This window comes from Argiope bruennichi, chromosome X1 (genome assembly GCF_947563725.1).
Source record: "Argiope bruennichi chromosome X1, qqArgBrue1.1, whole genome shotgun sequence".
Taxonomy (NCBI): domain Eukaryota; kingdom Metazoa; phylum Arthropoda; class Arachnida; order Araneae; family Araneidae; genus Argiope; species Argiope bruennichi.
Window position 1 is genome coordinate 15852028 of NC_079162.1, and position 20760 is coordinate 15872787.

At 31.2% G+C, this 20760-nt stretch overlaps 1 protein-coding gene across 1 annotated transcript in view; it reads right to left on the minus strand.

Annotated features, from left to right (window-relative positions):
* LOC129958503 (Krueppel-like factor 12) overlaps positions 1-17576 on the minus strand; it is a 296793-nt gene extending 279217 nt beyond the window's left edge. The window contains exon 1 of the mRNA XM_056071027.1: positions 17515-17576. Coding sequence (XP_055927002.1) covers positions 17515-17523 — 9 coding nt within the window. The 5' untranslated portion in view covers positions 17524-17576. The remainder of the gene's footprint in view (positions 1-17514) is intronic.
* Positions 17577-20760: the final 3184 nt, after the last annotated feature.

Sequence of the window (20760 nt, forward strand, 5' to 3'; positions counted from 1 at the left end):
CAATTCAATTAATTATAAATCTTACAGTTTCGATTCTAATTTGAAAAAAAAAAAAAAAAAACTGAAAACATCAACAAACAAGTCCTAAGCATAGACCAAAGGTAATACGCATAATTCTTCGTGCAACGTCATGATGTCTCTTCGTCATTCAAACATTGCTCGTTAAGGGAGTCTTTTTTTTTTTTCCTAACGTTTTGAAACTGTCGTCATGCGCAGCGCTCGGTAACAGTCTCTGTTTTTTTTCAGTAGCGCCAACTACGGCCAGGTGTAAGACTTAGCTACGTCATGCGTCCCATTCCCTTGCACAACCCTTTCTACTGGGGGGCACATTCACACACCTCACAAACAGAAAACAGAAGTACAACCACGCCCGAACCGGGACTCGAACCCGGAACGCCCAGATCACGGGGAAGACGCTCTACCACAATGCCATGACGCCGGCGAATACCGTTTCTTTTCAATATGTACCAGTTGGTATTAGGTATAAAGGATCAGTTCAGTGGATCCCTCATCCATTACATTTCGTTTGACAATTTCGAAAGTTGAGTATTCTTCATCCCAATATACTGTTTTCCCTTCGCGCTTTTAATAAAAGTCCATTTGGTGTGATTTAAGGGTATTCTTCAATTTTTAAAATAATCGTATTTTTACCATGAAAGCGTCTGTACAGAAATTATCCTATTAAAAGTTTTATTATTCTAATTTTTCCATATTGCATTATGGGAAAGTATATTGCGTGCTTGAAATATAAATACAATTGAGAAACGAACCTTTTCGAAAGACAGGAAAATGAAAAAAAAAAAAAAGTCTTGAGAGGTGATCCCCCCCCCCTTATTTCGCAAGAATAAATCCAATACTCTTAGCATAATCGTTTAAAAAAGAATTCTTCAACTATCAGGAAATATATTGAATAAAACTTATCTTATTGCTTATATCTTCATAATGTAAGATAACAATTGGGCATTAAATATTTAATGGAATTACTTTCCAATAATTGTATATGCTCATTGAGCTCAAGAAAAGAAACAATCATACAGATTTTCTAAAATTTCTAAACATTTTCACATATTCAAATATAAAACTATGTTCACATTTTATTAAATAAAATTCTGCATTATTACTTCACTGTTTTCATTTAATTATAAAAATGTAATTAATTTTTTTTTGCATTCAATTAAATTTTTCAATATTTAGGTTAAAGAGTAAAAGGCTTTAATCAGTTTTATTCTCGTCTTTATTTTTACATTGGCAATGACTGTTGTATTTATTCAATTACTAACCTATTCGGGATATAGCATTTTTTTTTTGAGATACGGAATTGTTATTGAATTCTTTCCACTCACTGTGTGTATTCCGTCTCGAAGGGGTTAAACTATTTTTCCTGATTTAACGGAAATAATTAAATTTTCATTGGAAATAAAGTACTGAATCCGTGTATATTTCCTTCGATAAATGATGCATCCAAAAGTTTCCTATGAAAAGGTATTCCAAATACTATCTTCAACGTTGTAGCGGCGTTTTGACATCATTGGCATTGTAATACCGACTGCACAGCTATCACTTTAGAAAGCAGAATGTTACAGCTTCACGCCGATAGGTGGCGTATCTATCGAGTACAAAGTTTCTGTTAATTCTTTTTTGTATCTGAACGTAGAGTGTGTAAAAACGATTCTGTGACCGAAACGTGGGACCAATTGTGAAAGGTGTCCTAATCTGTAATAGTCTACATGAAGTGGCACAAAAAATGTGCCCAAAAATAAAATGGTGTTCACCAGAAAGAAATGAGTATTATTTGAAGAGAATTACATTAAGTGGTCCGTCGAGCCGGAGTCGAACCAGCGACCTATGGATGTACAGTCCACAAAAAACATTTGTATCGGAAGTTAAAACTCCGAAATGTGTAATTTGTAAATCTAATGAAAATCATTCCCTGAAGGTATGTCCTGTGTTTAAAAATATGCTCGCTAATGAGAGAATAGAGGTTGTTAAAAATAAGCAATTATGTTTAAATTGTTTAAATCACCATAAAATTGCTAATTGTTATTCAAAATACAATTGTTCCATTGGCAAAAAACGACATAACACTCTTTTGCACCTTGGAACTACTCAAAGCGAAAATGAAACTCGTTCGCAGAATGCTAACGCGGGATTAAATCCAAGGTCAAATGTATTCGTTCCGCGAATTGAAAATCCCAGTAATAATTCATCACAACTAACGAATGAGTCACCTGTGAACAGTACGCATTCTTTCACTGCTACCAACGTAAATGTAAACAAAATGGTTTTATTAAGTATTGCAAATGTGATGATTCAGAATAATGTAGGAATGTTTACGGGTGCACGTGCATTACTGGATGTCGGTAGTATGAGTCATTTCATTTCAAAACGGTTAGCCGGTAAATTGAATTTGAAAAAAGAAAGACGAAACATCGTGGTTTCTGGACTAAATCAATCATCTTCTGCTATTAATTGGATCGTAAAAACGAAAATTTCGAACGTTAGCGGAAGCTTTGAAAAGGTAATTGAGCTATTAGTAGTACCGCATATAACAGATTGTATCCCCTCCAAACAATATGACATTGATACGCTAGAATTAGATAATTTCAATTTAGCGGATGTGAGTTTCAATGAACCTGGAGAGGTGGATATTTTATTAGGTTCCAAATATTCTATGAACTTTTAAGATCGGGTCAAATTAGATTTCCGGGAACAAGCATTGTTTTTCAAAATACTGTGTCCTATTAAGAATAAAAATCCTATTAAGAATAAAAATATAATTACTATGATTAAAATATGCGAAATTGTCTAATGTTAAAACGTCACAACTGACAAATCGAAATTTACATATCTAATGTTATGTTAGAACTTCAAAGCCAGGAAATCCAAATAAGATTTATTCACCCTTCCAAATTGAAGAGTTATTCTTAACCCTTTCTGGGGCCGTGGGAAGTATGCTTCCCACTAAATTTTTCAATCTTTGTATGAATTTATGTAAGTTGGCATAAGTTCTGACAAATTTTTTTAGAAAGACAGAAACTTAGATGCTTTAGTTCTTTATTTTATTCAAAATGATGTGTCTTGATTTGATACTTGATTATTAATTAACCAAATTAATTAATTAATCAAATTAAATTTATCTAATAAGCTAAATGAATCCCTTTTCTGATTCTAATTTCAAGCCTAAAAATATTTTAACATAATATGACAAGAAAAAAATGGCCCTTTAAAGGGTTAAATTAAAAATGACAGTGGGGATTTATTTTAACGTTTTTTAAGCTGACATACTAATTGTAAATTATATGAGGATCACAACGGGAGTGGTCTCTCCAAACTTTCTCGTCTACTTCTCAATAAAGGTCTGATTCCCTCTCGATTTTATGCTGCTCGATTTTACTACAGCATGATGAGGTAAATAATATGCCTGATTGCTTTCTTCCATATAAACAACTGGGGTCATATGATTTAATTTTTATATTTTTGCATGAATTCCTTGTAGTGCTGACCGACCTCTTGATCAATATAATTTTTTCCCCTTATGTAGAAGACAGGTGACTCCAAACCTTTGACTGTTTTTTAACTCTTTGGCTTTAATGAGAACCGGCAATCGGACTACACACTTCCTAACCTCATTGATTCGATCATTTTTCTTAAATGTCTGTCACAAAACTCTTCAATCCTTAAATTTTGAATTTCATTTGTTATTTCTTCTAATTCCTCAAAACGATTCAATGCAACATCAGTATTATCCTCAGAATGTAAATTCATACGATTAACACAAATAAGGTGCGAAGCACTGCTTTCTATTTTAATTCTGGTAGATACAATCCAACCGAAAAAAGTATTTTGTGCAATACATTCATGCATCCAACCATTTGCCCCAGCCGAAGCAGATAAAAGAGATCATCAGTTCCATTTACCATATCTATCTGTTTAGATGTATTAAAATATGGATCAGTGAGATTAATTGATTTCAAATAAACAAAGTATTTGCTCCCTCCTTCTTTGATGCTTTCTAAGAATATAGAATATAAGCTTGTATTGAAACGCCACTTTTTTCTAATTCAGAATGAGCAGACAATATTTACATAACCAAGGGTCATTGCCGCTTATGAATCACCCAGTCCCTTTACGCAAATGCGAGCATTTTTCCTTGGAGTATTTAATTTATGAACAAATGATTCACCGATAAATGAGGCTTCACTTCCGCTATCAAATAAAACTACATTCGTGACCATAGCCATCAGAATTGAAAATTGTTACTGATGCGGTTGTCAGAAAGGAGATACCTTGCACTGAAACGCTTGAAATATTTATTTTTCACTTCCATCACCAATTGCATCTTGGGACGGAAATGAATTTGATATTGATACGTTCTTATTTTTAATTTCTTTATGCAATAAAGAAGGATATTTTCCTTTCCAAGCAGAATATAAAATTTACAATGAGCAGAATTTCACCATATGTTTACTACAACAATTTAGGCACAATATATTCTTACGGACGAAATTTTTTCTAGCTGAAATATCTATGCTTTTAGATTTATAACACTTTGATAAAGTACGAGAACCATTGCAAAATTGACACTTAAACATCGAATATTTATTACTGTGCGAAACATTTTTTACAGCACAATAAATTTTATGGCTCACTTGCTTTTCATTATCATGAATGTTTAGTACTTCGAGTGAAACACATCTTGAGTTTAAGAATTAAAAAAAAAACATGAAAACTTAGGAAATTCTTCTTCGCCAATATTTTGTGATCAATGATGATTCGTCTCAGCATCTACCACTTATAGCCATAAATAAATGAGCCAAACATTTTCCGACGACACCATTTCATCGATTGATTTTAATCTACTTAAAACTTTATCAGAAATATCAGCTAGTTTTCTTAAATGAACGGAATTGGAACATGTAACATTAGTTGTTCAAGAAATGATCTTACTGACAGTTTGGCAATTTGATCTTTTCTACTATAGCGTGTCAACAGTTTGTCCCAAACCTCATCGTGTTTCCGAGATTGGAATATGTTTGTTACTACCAGCTGCTTCATCCTTTAAAAGTCCAGTCAAATATTAGAATTTCTGAATCTTTGCTAGTGATTGATTGGTATGAATTGTAGCAACAGACACATTTTTAAAATTGAGCAAGTCAGAAGATTTTCCATTGCAACGGGAACTGTTTAAACGAGGAAGTTAAAAGCTAGTCTCAAATGCAGTGAGATTTGGGACCGGTACTCTTACATTATATGCATCAATGTAGGATAGATAAATTATCTTTGTTTCGAAATATTTAAACTGGGCACCAACACTATTATAAAGTCGAGTTAAAGCTGATTTTGCTGGTCATCTTAATTTCTTAAGATCTGTTTCATTTAGAGCATGCATTATTATCATGATTAAGGATAATCATAAGTAAATATTCAACGAAACTTGTAGCAGAAAAAAATAAGTTCCACTTATCTTTCAAGATAGTGTCCTGTTGATTCACAGTTAAAATTCGCTCTGTGAGAGTAGTTGAAAGTTCAATAAGATTTTTCTTATTTAGGAATGCCTCACCTGAAGAAGCAAATAGTCACTTTGTATTAAAAGACGAGAGTTCTTGCACCCACAACAGTTTATTTTCGCATTAAAGACGAGGACAGAACATAAATTAAAAGACAGAATATATGCCTGCAGCACAGTGCCTGAATACAGAATACAAAATACAGCAACTTTGCTATTCACAAAAAGACAAACTCAATGGTATCAGAATAAAACCTGATGCCAGGCACAATAGTATAATAAATGATAGCAAAATACACTAGGACAAAACTCAAAATAAAATTAATTACTATTAAAATACAAATATTATCAAAAATACAAACATGTTCAAACACTATATTTTAAATGCTAAAACTACGTACTAAATTTTATCTTCCTAGCTTTTTCTGTTTTTTAGTTAATGAGCTTACTTCTACTCAAACAACCAGCCAGACTTTTCCGGAATGGATTTCTTTCAAAATGATAGAAATCTACATATTTGATCTATAGTCCATCTGCCAAATTTCATTCGTCTAGTTCAAAGAGTTTTTGAGTCACAGATAGGGATAATGCCAAAGATTTTTTTCTCGAATTCAGGGAGGTCTGAAGCACGAAGATTCTTGATTTCGAATATTTTGACGATTACACTTTCTTCTTCAATACTTCCTCTATAGTAATTCCTTTATATTTCGATTACGATAAAACTCAAATAATTCAAAACGCTCTGAAGGCTATTAAATTTAACACGTAGTTGTTTTTTAGATACTTGGTGTTTCCTTAGAAAAGGATTTATAAAATTGGGATTCAATATTTAACTTGATTTAATTAAAACCCCTTTTGACACCATTATCGAAAGAAATTAGATTTTCGGTTATATTTTCGTATCATATTTCTCTAATAAAAATATTTCAAAAAAACTTACTCCTCTTGATTGCTTTAGTTATTGAATTTATGCTCACGTGCGTTGCGATGGTATAAAGAAACTTATTTGTTTGTGCGTTACAGCTGCTGTAGATTGAAGTTAGATAAATCGAACCTAAAACATCAGTATCCGAAACAACTTATGTTTCCAATCGGATATATTTTTTTAAATGATAATCTAATACATTTTTTAAATTAAGGTTTTAACTATGCACAATTAAAATTATTTGAATAAGTAACGAAAATAATAACAAAAAATTTGAAGCACCAAAAATAATATTTTCAATAAATAAACACGAATTCTTAAAAACAAACAGAATCATTTAAAATAAATGTACTCAATTGCAAAAGAAAATTTCAAAATAAACAATACAAATATCTAAGATATTCGAAGTAGTTTTTTAAAATTTATTGAATGTATCATATAGCGATAAAAATCAATCAGCGAATAAAATGTCTTATAACTTTTTCATACTATCACTGAGAATACAAGGCATAAATAAAAATTTAGAAATAAATTTTTTACGATTTTTAATTGAAACTTTGAATTAACTACAAGAAATTTAATTATAGATAATATATCAATTTTTTGTTCTTTGATGTGTTAGATGATGCACTATTTTTACATTCATTGATTTCGATATCATCCGGAATTTAAATTCTTCGATAAAAAAAAGAATTTAAACAATTTATAGTATATATATAATAGGAAGTGATCATAATTCGATATCAATAATTAATAAAATGTCTTTTTAATTAAAAAAAATTTAGTAAGTGCTTTCAATTCAGGAAGAGTATATAGCATTTTGAACACAATAATTTTGCAATAAGACAGGAATATAGTTGATATATAACATGCATACAATATCTTTTAATAAAAAAGGTGAGAAAATATTTATTGCCTTTTTTAATTGAATGTATCCCACGTTTTAGAGAAAAAAAAAGGTTTTAAAAATTTTCTACTTCTTATCTCTGAGAACTTGAGGCATGGAGAAAACATTCACACATATCAAAAATTTTGAAAAAAAACTTTCAGTCTTGATTTCAAAATACTCAACTTACATACAACAATCAAAATTAGCAACTCTAATTACAAATGTCATTTGAGCCAAAATTATTTTCTTTATTGGGAAATTGACTTTATATAGAAATTTATTGGGAAAGGGATGAAAAAAATTCATATGTCTGATGAATTAAATTTAAGAACTTTCTGTCAGGTTTAACTGCATTTTCGCATTTCTTATTTTAATTTAGCTTTTCTACTTGTTTTATCTAGAAAATGGCTATTGTTATCTCCCCCCCCCGTGGTTGAATGTAGATATAAATTTTCTAAAAGCATGCGTTTCGACACCCCCAATCAACTCTGTAGCATTTACTGAAGAAAATTCCTCCCTCCCTACTGAACTATAAATAATAATGAATAAAAATAAAAGTCTAAAAAGAATAGATTCATTTATATATCACTCTAATATTTTTCTTATGAATAAACTAAAACCATCCTTGCGTTTATATCGAATGAAAAATACTTATGACAAAATATAAAAATCTTTTAATTAAAATAAACTATTGTTACAAAAATTAATTCAATAAAATTAATTTTTTTATGATGGAGAACTACAAAATCAACTGCGAAATTAAACGATAGGCACTGGTAACTGAGATCATTATCAGTAATATCATAAATTTTATCAGCTAAGTTTTGTTAACAGTAATAACTATAATTATTGTTCACCATTATCAAATAATTCTAACTTGGAAAAACTTTTTTCCCGCATACCACGAAAACGAACAGTGTTAGTGAAATTCTCAAGCTTCCAAGCAATTTTCCAAAATTTTGCTCTAGATTATTTTTGCAAATTCGAACAAAGCCTTTCTTCCGTTGAATCTTAATAGTTAATTCTTTCCAGTAATTTTGGAAACTTTAAAATCATTCATTTAGATTAACCTCTTAATTGTCGAACCCATGCATCATACAGGTATCGAATTATCACCTTTCAAACTAAAATTATATCATTCAATGACGCTGTCATTCGATACAAAAATTATCCACAAATATTCTATAGATTCTTAATTGAATCATTTCCGAAACGGAAGGTGTTATTTGATTAGATAATAAAAGATGTAAAACAGTTAAGGGATTTACATCAACTTTTCTAACTGCGACATGCCGATGTGCATATAACTGCTTATGATACCTTAAACCAGTCACACAATATAAGTTTATAGAAAAACATTTGAGTGTTTTTACATTAATTCTGATCTGATATGATTTTTCGACATGATTCACAATTGTTCATGAAGCAATTCAAATTTTCGTTTTTTATTTGAAATAATTTGTCACACTAGCCGCGGAAAGTGAATCATTGCATATCTAAATATTTCATTGTTTCAATAATATGAACCGTTCACTACGCAATTTCTTTTGAGAATACAGTTTTTCTAATTCTCAAAGAACTGCCATTCCGAACGGTCAATTCTTTTACTTTTACACCATTACTTTTAAAGTTACAAATGTAAACTAAGTAAACTTACAAGTAGTTATTTAAACTAATCAATTGCTTGATAGTTTTTGCCATTGTCTGACCGTTTGGTAAGACAGAACTAAATATACGATCACAATATGATCTTTGGGGAAATAAAAATCCCATAATGCATATAGGGCCTTTTCCTGAAATCAGTTTTTAAGATTTACTAATGAAGAGAATGAAAAAATTTCAAAATCACATGCATAATGATCGTTTTGTAATAAGTTGATAATTAATAAGTTGAGACTAGTCACTGAAACAATAAAAATGAATCTCTTTAGTCAAAAGATTAATATATACACATGCAGAAATCTCTGAATTTTCAGATCGACGACCCATTGGAAGTCATGTTTTTCGAACAGATTGAACTCCCCAAGATTAAATGAAATGGCCTTTTGCAAATCTCTTTTCAGCATAAAATATCTGCCAACATTATAATGATAAATAGTCGAAGAGAGCGACATCAAGTCATAATATTTGATGAAGGAAGATTGATAGTACATCTTATCTGTTAAATCCATTTCGTGACTAACACGGCAGTCGGGCTATTCCTAGCTTAATAAAAAATCTGAGAAAATTGCTTTATTTTATTAAAGCTCTATTTTTGAAGACTTAACCGGGAAAGGTATTACTGTTGCCATATCCTACAGACGTTGCAAAGGCCTTATCAGACTAATTAGACATTGAAATGGGCATGACATGCGAGCTCCAATTATTTTTAAACTCATTTTCATTCAAGATTTTATCAAGATATTTTTACACATTTTAGATATACATCTTCCAAGGAATTTATCTATTTTTTTACACACCATATTGCAATTTTTAAAATAATTACTGAGCCGAGTTGAATAATCAACAATTCGATTTCATATAAATTTGTGCTGGATATAAAATTTAAAATAATTTAATGAATTTCAATAAACAATTAACCATTTGATAAAGTATTAATTGATTATTAAAATTAGCCATTGAGATCTTAAAGTTAAAAAAAATATGCACATTTTCAGAAAATGAAAAAATTAGGACAAAGAGATTTTATTACATAATTATAATAAATTACATTATTATAAATTAATCACTCTTCATTTTTACTGTTTTTATTACTGGTCCAATGAATAATAGTCTGTGAAATAATTTTATAGTCATCGCTATTAATTGTTTCTTCCTTATTTTTCCTGCCTTCTTTTGTCCCACCGTCTTTTAATAAGATAAAAAGTGACTTATGGCTAACTTTAATAAGATAAAAGTGAAAAAAAAACATCGATATTTCTTATCCCAATTTGTATATTTTATTATTTATTTTTTCTTTCGTCAATTAATACATAATAGTATTGTGATTTTTATTTGCTTATTAAAATTCAGTTGAAATGATTAAAAAATAATTTTTATTTCAGTATAAATTCATAAGTGATACCATAATTGCTAACTCTAGTTCTTTTACTCGATATATCATTATTTAAACCACTATATGATGGTTTGTGACAAAATAAAAAACCCTTGGGGAATATTCAGTGAAAATATAGTCAAACAGCTGTGAGAAGCTCACAAATGACACTCATCGAGCATGCTTTTTCAATTCCAGAAGGGCTTGAAAAACCCTTAGAAACGTCTTAAAGATATGAAACGTCTTAAAGAAAGTAACCTTGTGTATTAACCCTTTGCACTCGGAAAAATAATTAAGTGCATGATTATTCACAGAATATAAAAGCTCATTTCATTGTTAAGAAATATAAAATACTAAGGGTAAATTAATTTTTTAAAACCTCACCCTACCTTTTTCTTACAATGCTGTAGATACATATATATAAGTTCTAGTAAACTTTTTTCGGTAGAGTTTCAGTTGGTGATCTTCAGTTGGGTCACCTCTAAAATGCAAAGGGTTAAGGATGTTTTAATTGAGTGTTTGGAATTTTCTATTACTTTACCATTCGTCTTTCAATGTAGAAATGTCAACAGTAATATGCACACGCTTGCTACATGATCATCATAGTCACATTTGACTCTTGGCCACATGACGAAGATATCGCATAGAAATGATAAAACAATGAAGTCAACTTAATAATACAGGTTACGAGCTCATTACAAGATTAGCATCATGATCTACACTAAACTTGTTTCAACTAGTAGATTTTTCATAATTTTTTTTTCATTTAATTTCCTAAATACAAAGGGCAAAAAAAAAAAAAAAAAAAAAGTTGCCGTGCATTAATTAATTGCCCAAAATTTACCCCTTTCTCGCCAAAAAATTAAATAAGTCTGGATGTTTGACACCTTTTTCTGTCTGTCTTAGTAAGCACAAGATAACTCAAAAAAAGCATTTGCAATCTGATCTCTTTGTCAAAGGAGTTTCTATCAAGTTTTCGGTGAAATCAATTACAGGAAGGCCGATTGCAAGTGAATTTGGTAATTGTGAGCTGCAGGTATAAAATTTGGCATATGGTTTCATCATTACAGGATTTGAAGATTTGTATCAAATTTTAGATTCAATCGTCGATGTGGTTGACTACTTGTTGGTCTCTATTCGTTTGCATATGAGCGCGATCACTCAAAACAATAAAACAGATAAATGAAACTTCTTCACGTGGTCTTCATATAAAAAAAGTGTGAATTTGTATCAAATTTGGAACCCAATCAACCAAAGGAAAGCGATAAAAATTCGTAATTGATATCTTCACTATACAATGACATCTTATTGCGGAAGTATACAGAAATTCGAGGAAAAAGCATTCCAGTTCATTCTAGTTCTGCTTAAACCAGTGTTAGTAGACACCTTCAAAACTTTCTCACATACTCTCTAATAAATGTTTTATTCCCTTGCCCCCCCCCCCTCTTAAAATTCTGAATCTTGAGTAGTGCCTTGGAAGGCACTCATTTTGTTTAGTTATATTAAAGCAACACCGGGGCTATTTTGGGATGGACCTCGTAATTTTCAACCGCGGTCAGATGACGAGGACGATGCCTGAGCTGGCATCACCCTCTCCAAACTTTCACACCACACCAACGGGAGGATGTTTGGCTTGACAGATTTAGCATGCACCAGGGCAGCTTACACGGCGGTTCTTCGGTGGAATCGAGTCTCCAGCTTCGAAGCTGAGACCTTACCACTAGGGCCACCGCGACCCCAAGAGGGCACTAGTGAGCATTAGTGTTGAAATATAGATTTTTGACCTAAATTAAACATTTTTACTGAATCTATCGTGCAAATATGTATTTTGGGTACTTTTTTTCGACCAACTGTAACCAAAATTTGGCATATGTGTAGTTAGAAGATCACATTCTGAATTTCATTGATTTAAGTCATTGCACTTACATGTATGCGAAAGTACAGACCAACAGACAGCTCATACTTCAGTGGATTTGGTTCCAAATTTGATATAGACTTACATATTAGATAGTAAACCTGTGCTCAAAATTTGATCTTTCTAAACCTTTCCGTTTTGTAGTTCATTTGTTTCCTTATACTCTATTAGCCAGACAGACTTCCCCTGAATGGAATTCGTTAAAAATTTAATAAAAATCTACAAATTTTGCATAAAGTCCAAATACCAAATTTCATCCATCAACGCAATCAGTTTCGGTTTTCGTATTCACAGACAGATAGCCTCAAAAATAAATATTATGCAAAAATTGCTTTTTTAAAAAATTTTTTGAAGATTACAGTACTTTCTAAATATTTCTTATATGAGAAAATAAATAATAGATTGCTCGCATTATCATTTTTGAATTAAATGCTTTTTTGGAATATATGCTGGCTGTTAATAGACCGGCTTCATATTTGCAATTGATTTCCGTATTTTGAAATCTTCTTGAACGCAGAGAGAAAAATATTAAGGAATTATCTAAATTGAAATGTTCCCAGACAACAAAAGAAGTCCCATCTACATGTAGATAAATCCATCGATATAAAATGAGCCATGCTGAGAAAAGTAGAAAGCTTGGAAAATAGTTTTTTCAGTCCGAAAATGCAGATCATACGAATTATTTCATTGAAATGTCTCCTTCCAACCTTCTGACATGAATAGCCCCGTCTTTCTTTCGGGCCCATCTGTGGTCGAAGGAAGGAGGGAAGGGACACGAGAGGTCAAGGAAGAGCTCGCTATTGAGGTTGCGCATCCACCCGAGCTTTCAAAGGAACATCCGAAAGCAGTGTTGCTACTCAAGTACTTTGTGCGCGCATTCTTTGTGAAGGTGGGATGGGTTCGCATCTCCCATACAGAAAACAATGCTGGGTGATCAACATCGCAGCAAGGCAACTGGCTGTTGACGCGCCCTAATGACGGGAGGATGGGTGGTGAATAGAGGAGGATGACTTCAAAATCATGAAACACATCGGAATTAAAGTTAAGGATATCCAGGGCTCTGAGTAACAAGAGCCCAGTCGTCGGTGAAATGAAGTTAGGGTTGTCTCGAAATAAGCCACATGAGAAAGGATTTTAAAAAATCGAAACTACTAACAGAATATGAAATAATTGATACTGCGTCACTCAAATCTGTGTCATTTAAAATTTCTTTTTATTCAAATAATTTTGGGAGTTATAGAGTTATTTTTCGAAGAAATATTTTTGTCAAATAGGTGATAACGGCCTGTGTCGTTAAAAATCCTTGAACTCAAATCTCATAGCATGAGACTTTTCTAAACAAATGGTATTTAAATACGTTCCCCGTCAGTGGGTGATTTATTAACGAATAGAATCCATTACGGGGTTCGATAATATATAGGCAATTCACCAAAAAATAATGGAAATTTGATTCATTCGTTCTGCATAGCTAAAAAAAAGTGGAAGTAATTGAACCACTTAACTGTTTTATTTTATTTACTATCTAATAGGATGACACCTTCTATTTTGAGAATATTTTTTTATTTTGAATCAAATGGAAATACATTGAATACTTGACTTATCAACGTATTCGAAGTAATTTTAATATTGAATTATAATTGTTATGAATGGTTTATTTTTTGCTTACAATGATCAAAATTCGATAAATCGATGCCCGTATGGCACTCGGGCAAAACAGTTAAGCGGTTCATTTCTTACACTTATTATTTATGTATAAATCAGCCATATGTATTTTTTCCTTGGTGTCTATTATGAGTTCAGTTCTTGATTATGTTTTTTTTAGCTATTATAATATTACCTTTTAAATAAAACGTTCAGAAAATAATTCGAAGAATACAAATCTATTATCGAATACAAAGTTTATGCTCAGTTTCACTGCAGATATCCATCATGGATATACGAACTAGTTTATTTTGTTACGATTTTTTTTCGAATCTATTCGCTACTGCACCAAAAGATTTTAATAACCCACTCCCTTCTTTGCCTTCTCTCTTATGACGAAAATTTCCATAATACTGACTTTTTGGGCTCTTGAAAGAAACTAAAGTCTAATCTAAGAAAAATACTCCACTTTTTGCTCCTTAATTTCTCATCTGTTATTATGAAGTTATAAAGAGCAATAATTTTTTTTCTGTATTTTATTTTTATTTTGAATAATTTTTGGAAATCTAAATAATTGCTTTTTTTCAATTGGAAAAATTTAAAAATACAATTTCATGAACAGCATTTATTTCTTTTTAAAGGACCAAGTTTCGTCAGATATTAAAATGTCTTCAACAGTCAAATCCAAAATTACCTGTGTCAATAAAACTACTAAATTTTTTTTAAAAAAGCAAAAATGAAAGACATGGAGTTCATGTATTTAATCGAAGAATTCTTTAATATATTAAAGCAAAATGCATAAGTAGGAGCTTTGTATACTTAAAACCTACTGTTGGTGAATTAAAAATATCACTGAGCTGCCTATTTTCTCTGTATATAAATGACAGAAAATTTTGTTTCAACATATGTAGACTTTAATCTGAAATGTTATTCAAAATAATTAGAAAGAAGTGTTATTTAGAATTGAATGAATTCTTCGAGTATCAATGAATAGCATGATTTTTCTGTACTTAATACTCAAAGCTTGTTTTGTGATAACAAAAAAAACCGAAGATAAAATTCGAAGTTACATATCATAAAATAAATCATTTAGAAATAACTGCCAGTTAAACAGAAGAATTGTAAGGAATTTTTAAGAAATTACGTGGAAATTTTCAGTTCCTTAATATTTAAACGACTTTGAATATCATTCCAAGCGGTTAGAAATGAAGTTCGAGATTGTTAGTACTCAAACATTCAACAAAAGAAGTTATATGATATCATTGCTGAATATAAAATTCTAAGGATTTGAGGTAAATGATTGCAGGTTTCAAATGCCATATAAAAAAAGTAAACAGATCATTAAAAATATTCAAGTCTTTCCTCATTATGCTAAGTAATCTTTTACGTCAACCTTTGGAAGCTTGGGAAGAACTCACTTTTTGATTACTTTTTATATGCCGAAATTTATCAGGAATCCTTTTCTTATGCATATGCTTATTATGCCAGTTCCTTTATCAGAACATCGTTTTCTCTAAATATAAACACTCCCATCAACCTGGTTTCAATTATTGATAGAATAATATAGCCAGTTTTGATTTATTTCGTAAGAACTCAATCAAAATGAAAATTATTTCACCATATTATACGGAGACGACTAATATACTGATTTGACTCATTCAAGAAGAAAAGGCTGATGCAGTGTTAACAAATTGCACTTTCCAAAACTATAAGATAAAATTTTACCGTAAGATACTTTAAAGCAGTTAGCAAAATGAGCAGTTCGGGGATTTAAATTTCTAAATAGATGTTGTATCTTATTCTGAATATTTATCGTTATTTCCATCCATATAGAAAGGAAATGATACAAAAGCCTTCGCGCATGCTCTCGCGTGTGCATTTTATTTTAAAATTAATTACTAAAGAGCTTTAAATGGTAACAATTCTTTAACTCGGACTTTTCATTTCAATCCAAGGGGCTAAAAAATTAGAGACGAATTCCTCTTAATATTCATTTATTAACCCTTTTCAAGTGTGTCCAGATTTGCGTCAGTCATAAAACATATTTTAAGATTTCAAACAAATTTATTTACGATTGCTACATTTCGATAACATTTGGATTAAAAATGTCTACTGTCTTTGTATTCCATATCGTTTTCTGAATCAATAAGCTTTTGTTCCCTTGTACTCTCACAGATTAGTGAATCAATCCAAAAAATTTAATAAAAATAGCTTCTCAGAGCATTTTCGAATTGATTTTTAGACTGGAATAACAATATTCACTGACCATGTTAAATAATAACCGTGCTATCTGGAGAACTAAAATCAAAATAAGACCGCTGTGTTCGAGTCGGGTAGGAGTGACTAACGTTAGGTGTTGGTGGTATCCACTAGACTGGTTTTCCCATAGTACGTTTCGCTCGGATTGTATGTCGATGCTTATTTTAGGGTTATTTTCCACGCGTCTGAGTTTATGTACTTGCATCTGTGAATTTTACCGATATGCATACACCCAGAATAAAAAACAGTTTAAAAATTCATGACACGTTTCTTTCATAATTCACGACCGTACACGGGTATTCAAAATATATTCCAATTAAATTAACTGAATTATCGGCTTTTAAAAATTCCAAATAATTTTTTATAATATTTATTCATTTTAAAAGCATCTACTCATCTTAAATTCATCTAATCAACTTTCAGTATGAAATCTAATATTCTATGAATGGCGTACGAGCCATTTAACTTTAATTTTATAGGTTGTTTTGCAAAGTTGATCTTTTTTAATACATATGATTTCAGATAAATTTTGAAGATCTTCGGTGGAATCTATTTTAAGACAAAGCCCGTATTTTCACATATACTTGGAGCTGCAAATTTAAACTACAATCAGACTACATATTTATAAAACATAAAACATCTAAAGTGAATACTGACTTTTAGGCTCCATTAGGCTTGAAAGGTCAAGTGGAAAGTTTTTAATTCAAGGGTCAACTGCATTTTTTAGTGCTTTCTTTTATCTTGTGAGATCTATCATTAATTTTGTAATTAATTGTTACAAATATATTTAATTTTTAAACATTTTTGTATCCACAATGTTCTCAAAGTATCCACAAGATTTTTTGTAAATCTTTCTCATGTAAGAATTGCACTTTATAGACATCATCGTCGACTTTGCCAAAAAGTTCTAGCCTAAAATTCTCACCGATTTTGTAAAAAACCATTTATGTTTCTATTAGAAAGTCATTCGACAGGTTCATTCGTAAGTCATACTCCTGAAGTATATATCTTAACTTTTGTGAATGAAAAATAAATTAGACAAAGAGAAAAAATAATTAATTACAAATAAAATAAACTATTATTTTCCTTCTTTGTGAGATATCTGAATTTTTGTCTTTGGCGATGGATGGTTGAAGTCATTCATCACCATTTCTCTAAAGTTTATGATAAGGACGCAGAATTATTACTTGGAATGCAAAAAATGTCCAAAAGATAACTGAGCCTAACGGAGGGTTAAACAAGGGTTATAGAATTCGATTTGGGCAGAGATTCTTTTCAGAATGATTTCAAGCAGGTTTGTTCCATCATAGTTAAAGAGCAACGAAATAAGAAGGGAAGTACTCACTGAGAACATCGGTTGCAAAGGAAAATATCATTTTGCTTATTAGAACTCCTGGTTGTCCGAAGATCGTTGACGACTCTTCGAAGGAGTCTCAGCATCATTGAAATACAGAAATGATGATTTCGGCTATGAAAAATAGAATGAGCTACCGGAAGAGACCACGCCTCGTTGCATCCGGAATGCCGACTAAGAAGTGTTAGGAAGGCAACAGCAAAATGAACAGGAAATACGTTTTCGAATTAGAACGGAACCTCTGTAACAATCATTTCAAGAGAAGAGATGGAAGCACTTTCACTCCATTTGGAAGCGACTGGTGATTTATAAATGGATAAAAAGTTTATGTATAAGAAGATAGGAATTCACCAATAAATTCATTCGAATTCCAATAAATAAATTTTTACCCGTGATAGATAAATTAGAAATCCTACAGTTGTCTACTATATCACAGTAACGTTTTTAAAAGCTGTCAATGATTTTAAATACATTTTCATAAACATTAAGTATTTAGTAAAATAGTATTTCAGGAATAAATTTTTTTCATCTCTGTTTTTAATTGTGATGTTGTTATTTTAAGAGTTTGAAACACGATTAGACGTGTGCCTGCAAACGTCTAGACGTTGGTGCTGGACAAAGGTCTAAAATGAAGATAACTGTCACCAAATCTTTTTATAATGACAATCTTTTTTTAATGACAAATAATATTTGATGGGGAACAGAATCTTTGACACATATTTGTGCCTATTATTTCTAGCAAGAATATTCTTTCTCGCCTATAATTTTATAGCATGCATTTGTGAATATACATATGTATCTTAATTTATCAGTTTTACTTTTTCATAAATGAAGTACAGAAACTGTCATTGTCAAAAAATTTTGACCTTAGATTTTACATTTTAACCTTCCACGGATCCGAAAAATATATGTTTGGAATAATATCTGCCTGATAACATTATAACTCAATTTTACACGATCAATTTTAGAGAACACGACAACTAAGAGATGTAGCAAGATAGAAAAATGAAATTTCGTATCCTACACGTAGATGTATCCCATTTCGACCATGGGTAAAGGTATAAATACATAACGGATTCCCCTAAATGCATGACGTTTCTTAACAGTAATCCTGCTATATATTGCGTACATATGTGACTTTCTTTTAAGATTAGAGGTATGAGTTTTATTCTTATTAGTAAAAAAGAGATAATTTATATTTCTCATTCACAGTGATTGATTAAAACGTTAACTTATTTGTGACCACCTGCATTGGATGAAGCAGGTGCTTTAAATAAATTTCCATTTTCACATAAAAAATTTTGCTGTTATAATCTCATAAAAATTACATAAGAAGATAAAAAAGTGAAAGAGGACAGTGTCAAAAAAGGACATCGTGTAGGTGTTATGCAGATGATTTATCTTTGGTATATGTATCAAATGATGATACATCCAATTAAATACATCAAATAACACATGCAAATAATTTTATTGGTGGAAGAATTGTGTATAATTTTAAAGAAGAGCCGTTATCAGAGATGTAGCTAATTCATTCAAAACTGCTAAATGCATAATTAGACGGTTGGGGATAAAACTGGAACAGTTACAAGATATAATAAATAAAGCCTTCCTGCGAAGATAACTATAAATCAGAATCGTTATACGCAAATAAGAACTAAAATCATAGGACAGCTACTATTCATCGTCATGGGATGCGGACAAGTACGGGAACTAAAATACCAAGCCTGATAATGAACAAGAGATTAAAAAATGTTCATTCGTTTGCCCGTAACCAGTTAACAATTTTCAACGAAAAGAAGGTACATGAGTGGTCATTTGACTGATCAGAAGTGAGGGAATGTACTGTTTACGGATGAAAGTAGATTGATTTATCTTCTGATTCTAGGCTATAGTATATTTGGATGTATCCGAAATTGTTTATCTTCCATCATCATTTGGAAACTATACTGTTTAATATTCCTGAATGATAATGCATCATAAGGATGTGTGCTGATAATCCTTTTGAAAGTGCTTCGAATGAAATGGCCTGCTTGTTTACCCGACTTTAATTCGGTAGAACATGCTTTATGGGTACATAGCATAGCCTACCATATTTAATTAAAAAAATCCCATTTCGGCACATAAGCAGATTTTACCTTAAATTCTCGAGAAACATTTGGTCAAAATGCGCATTACCGACATTACGCGTGCATTTTAATGAGGATTGAACAAATATTTTACTAAGGCTTCATAAAAGAAACTGTAATCTAGTTCTTGAGATCAATCTGCAAATCTCTCAAAAAATCATAAATTGGTACGTTTTCATTTTGTGCGCTTTGTTCCTGCATACGCTTATAAATGTGTTATTTTTACATTATAGTGTTGCTTTAGATTTGCTGGCAATTTATATTTATGCTTTTGTTAATACAAAACTGCTGCAAGTTTTTTTTCCTAAGATGTTAGTGTACCGTAATTTAGGAAACTCTAGAGTAAATAGACGGTCCTTCCCTCCTCTTTTCAATCCTCAAATATAATGGAGAAGGTGATATCTAATTAGATAGTAGGTGTGTATCACAGACGAAATTTGATGAAGAAAATTAGAATGTTCAGCTCTTTATTTTAGCTATTAGAAAATCGCCATGAATAATACCACGGCTCCACTCTTACAGGATATACAGTGATGGGAATGAAGGTGGCAGACAATAATATGAGTACTGTCAACCACCCCAAATAGTCTCATGCGTTAAATCTTCACCAACAGATATGTTGCACCATCATCAATGGGACTATTAACCAACCAAACTACCATTATTGTACCGACATGGGAATCGTGAAAAGCCTATTTATTTCTACAGAATCCTCTAAATCAAATTGGCCTACCGGGGAAATTTCAAAAATGATGGAAACTTTCTATATTTACGTTCTTTCATAATAATCGATAATTATTTTAATTAATCCTGTCCAGATATTCAGTCCATGAATTAACGGGGATAGATTTACAATGCACCAGGTTTATATGTATGACAGATCTTTATTAGAAACAATGAAGTAAGGTTAATGATTTATGTTACACATGGTTCAGACGTCTTTTAGTGTATGGGTATAGCTTACTATTTAGGGATTACATTAACTTGCATGTAGAATCGGAAAATAAACCCTGTCAGCTCATTTCAATTTTTAAAAAAATCTTGCGGATCTCCTTTCAACGCCACTTCTTCGAGCACATGTTTATCCGTCTCAGAATTCGTTACAGAATTA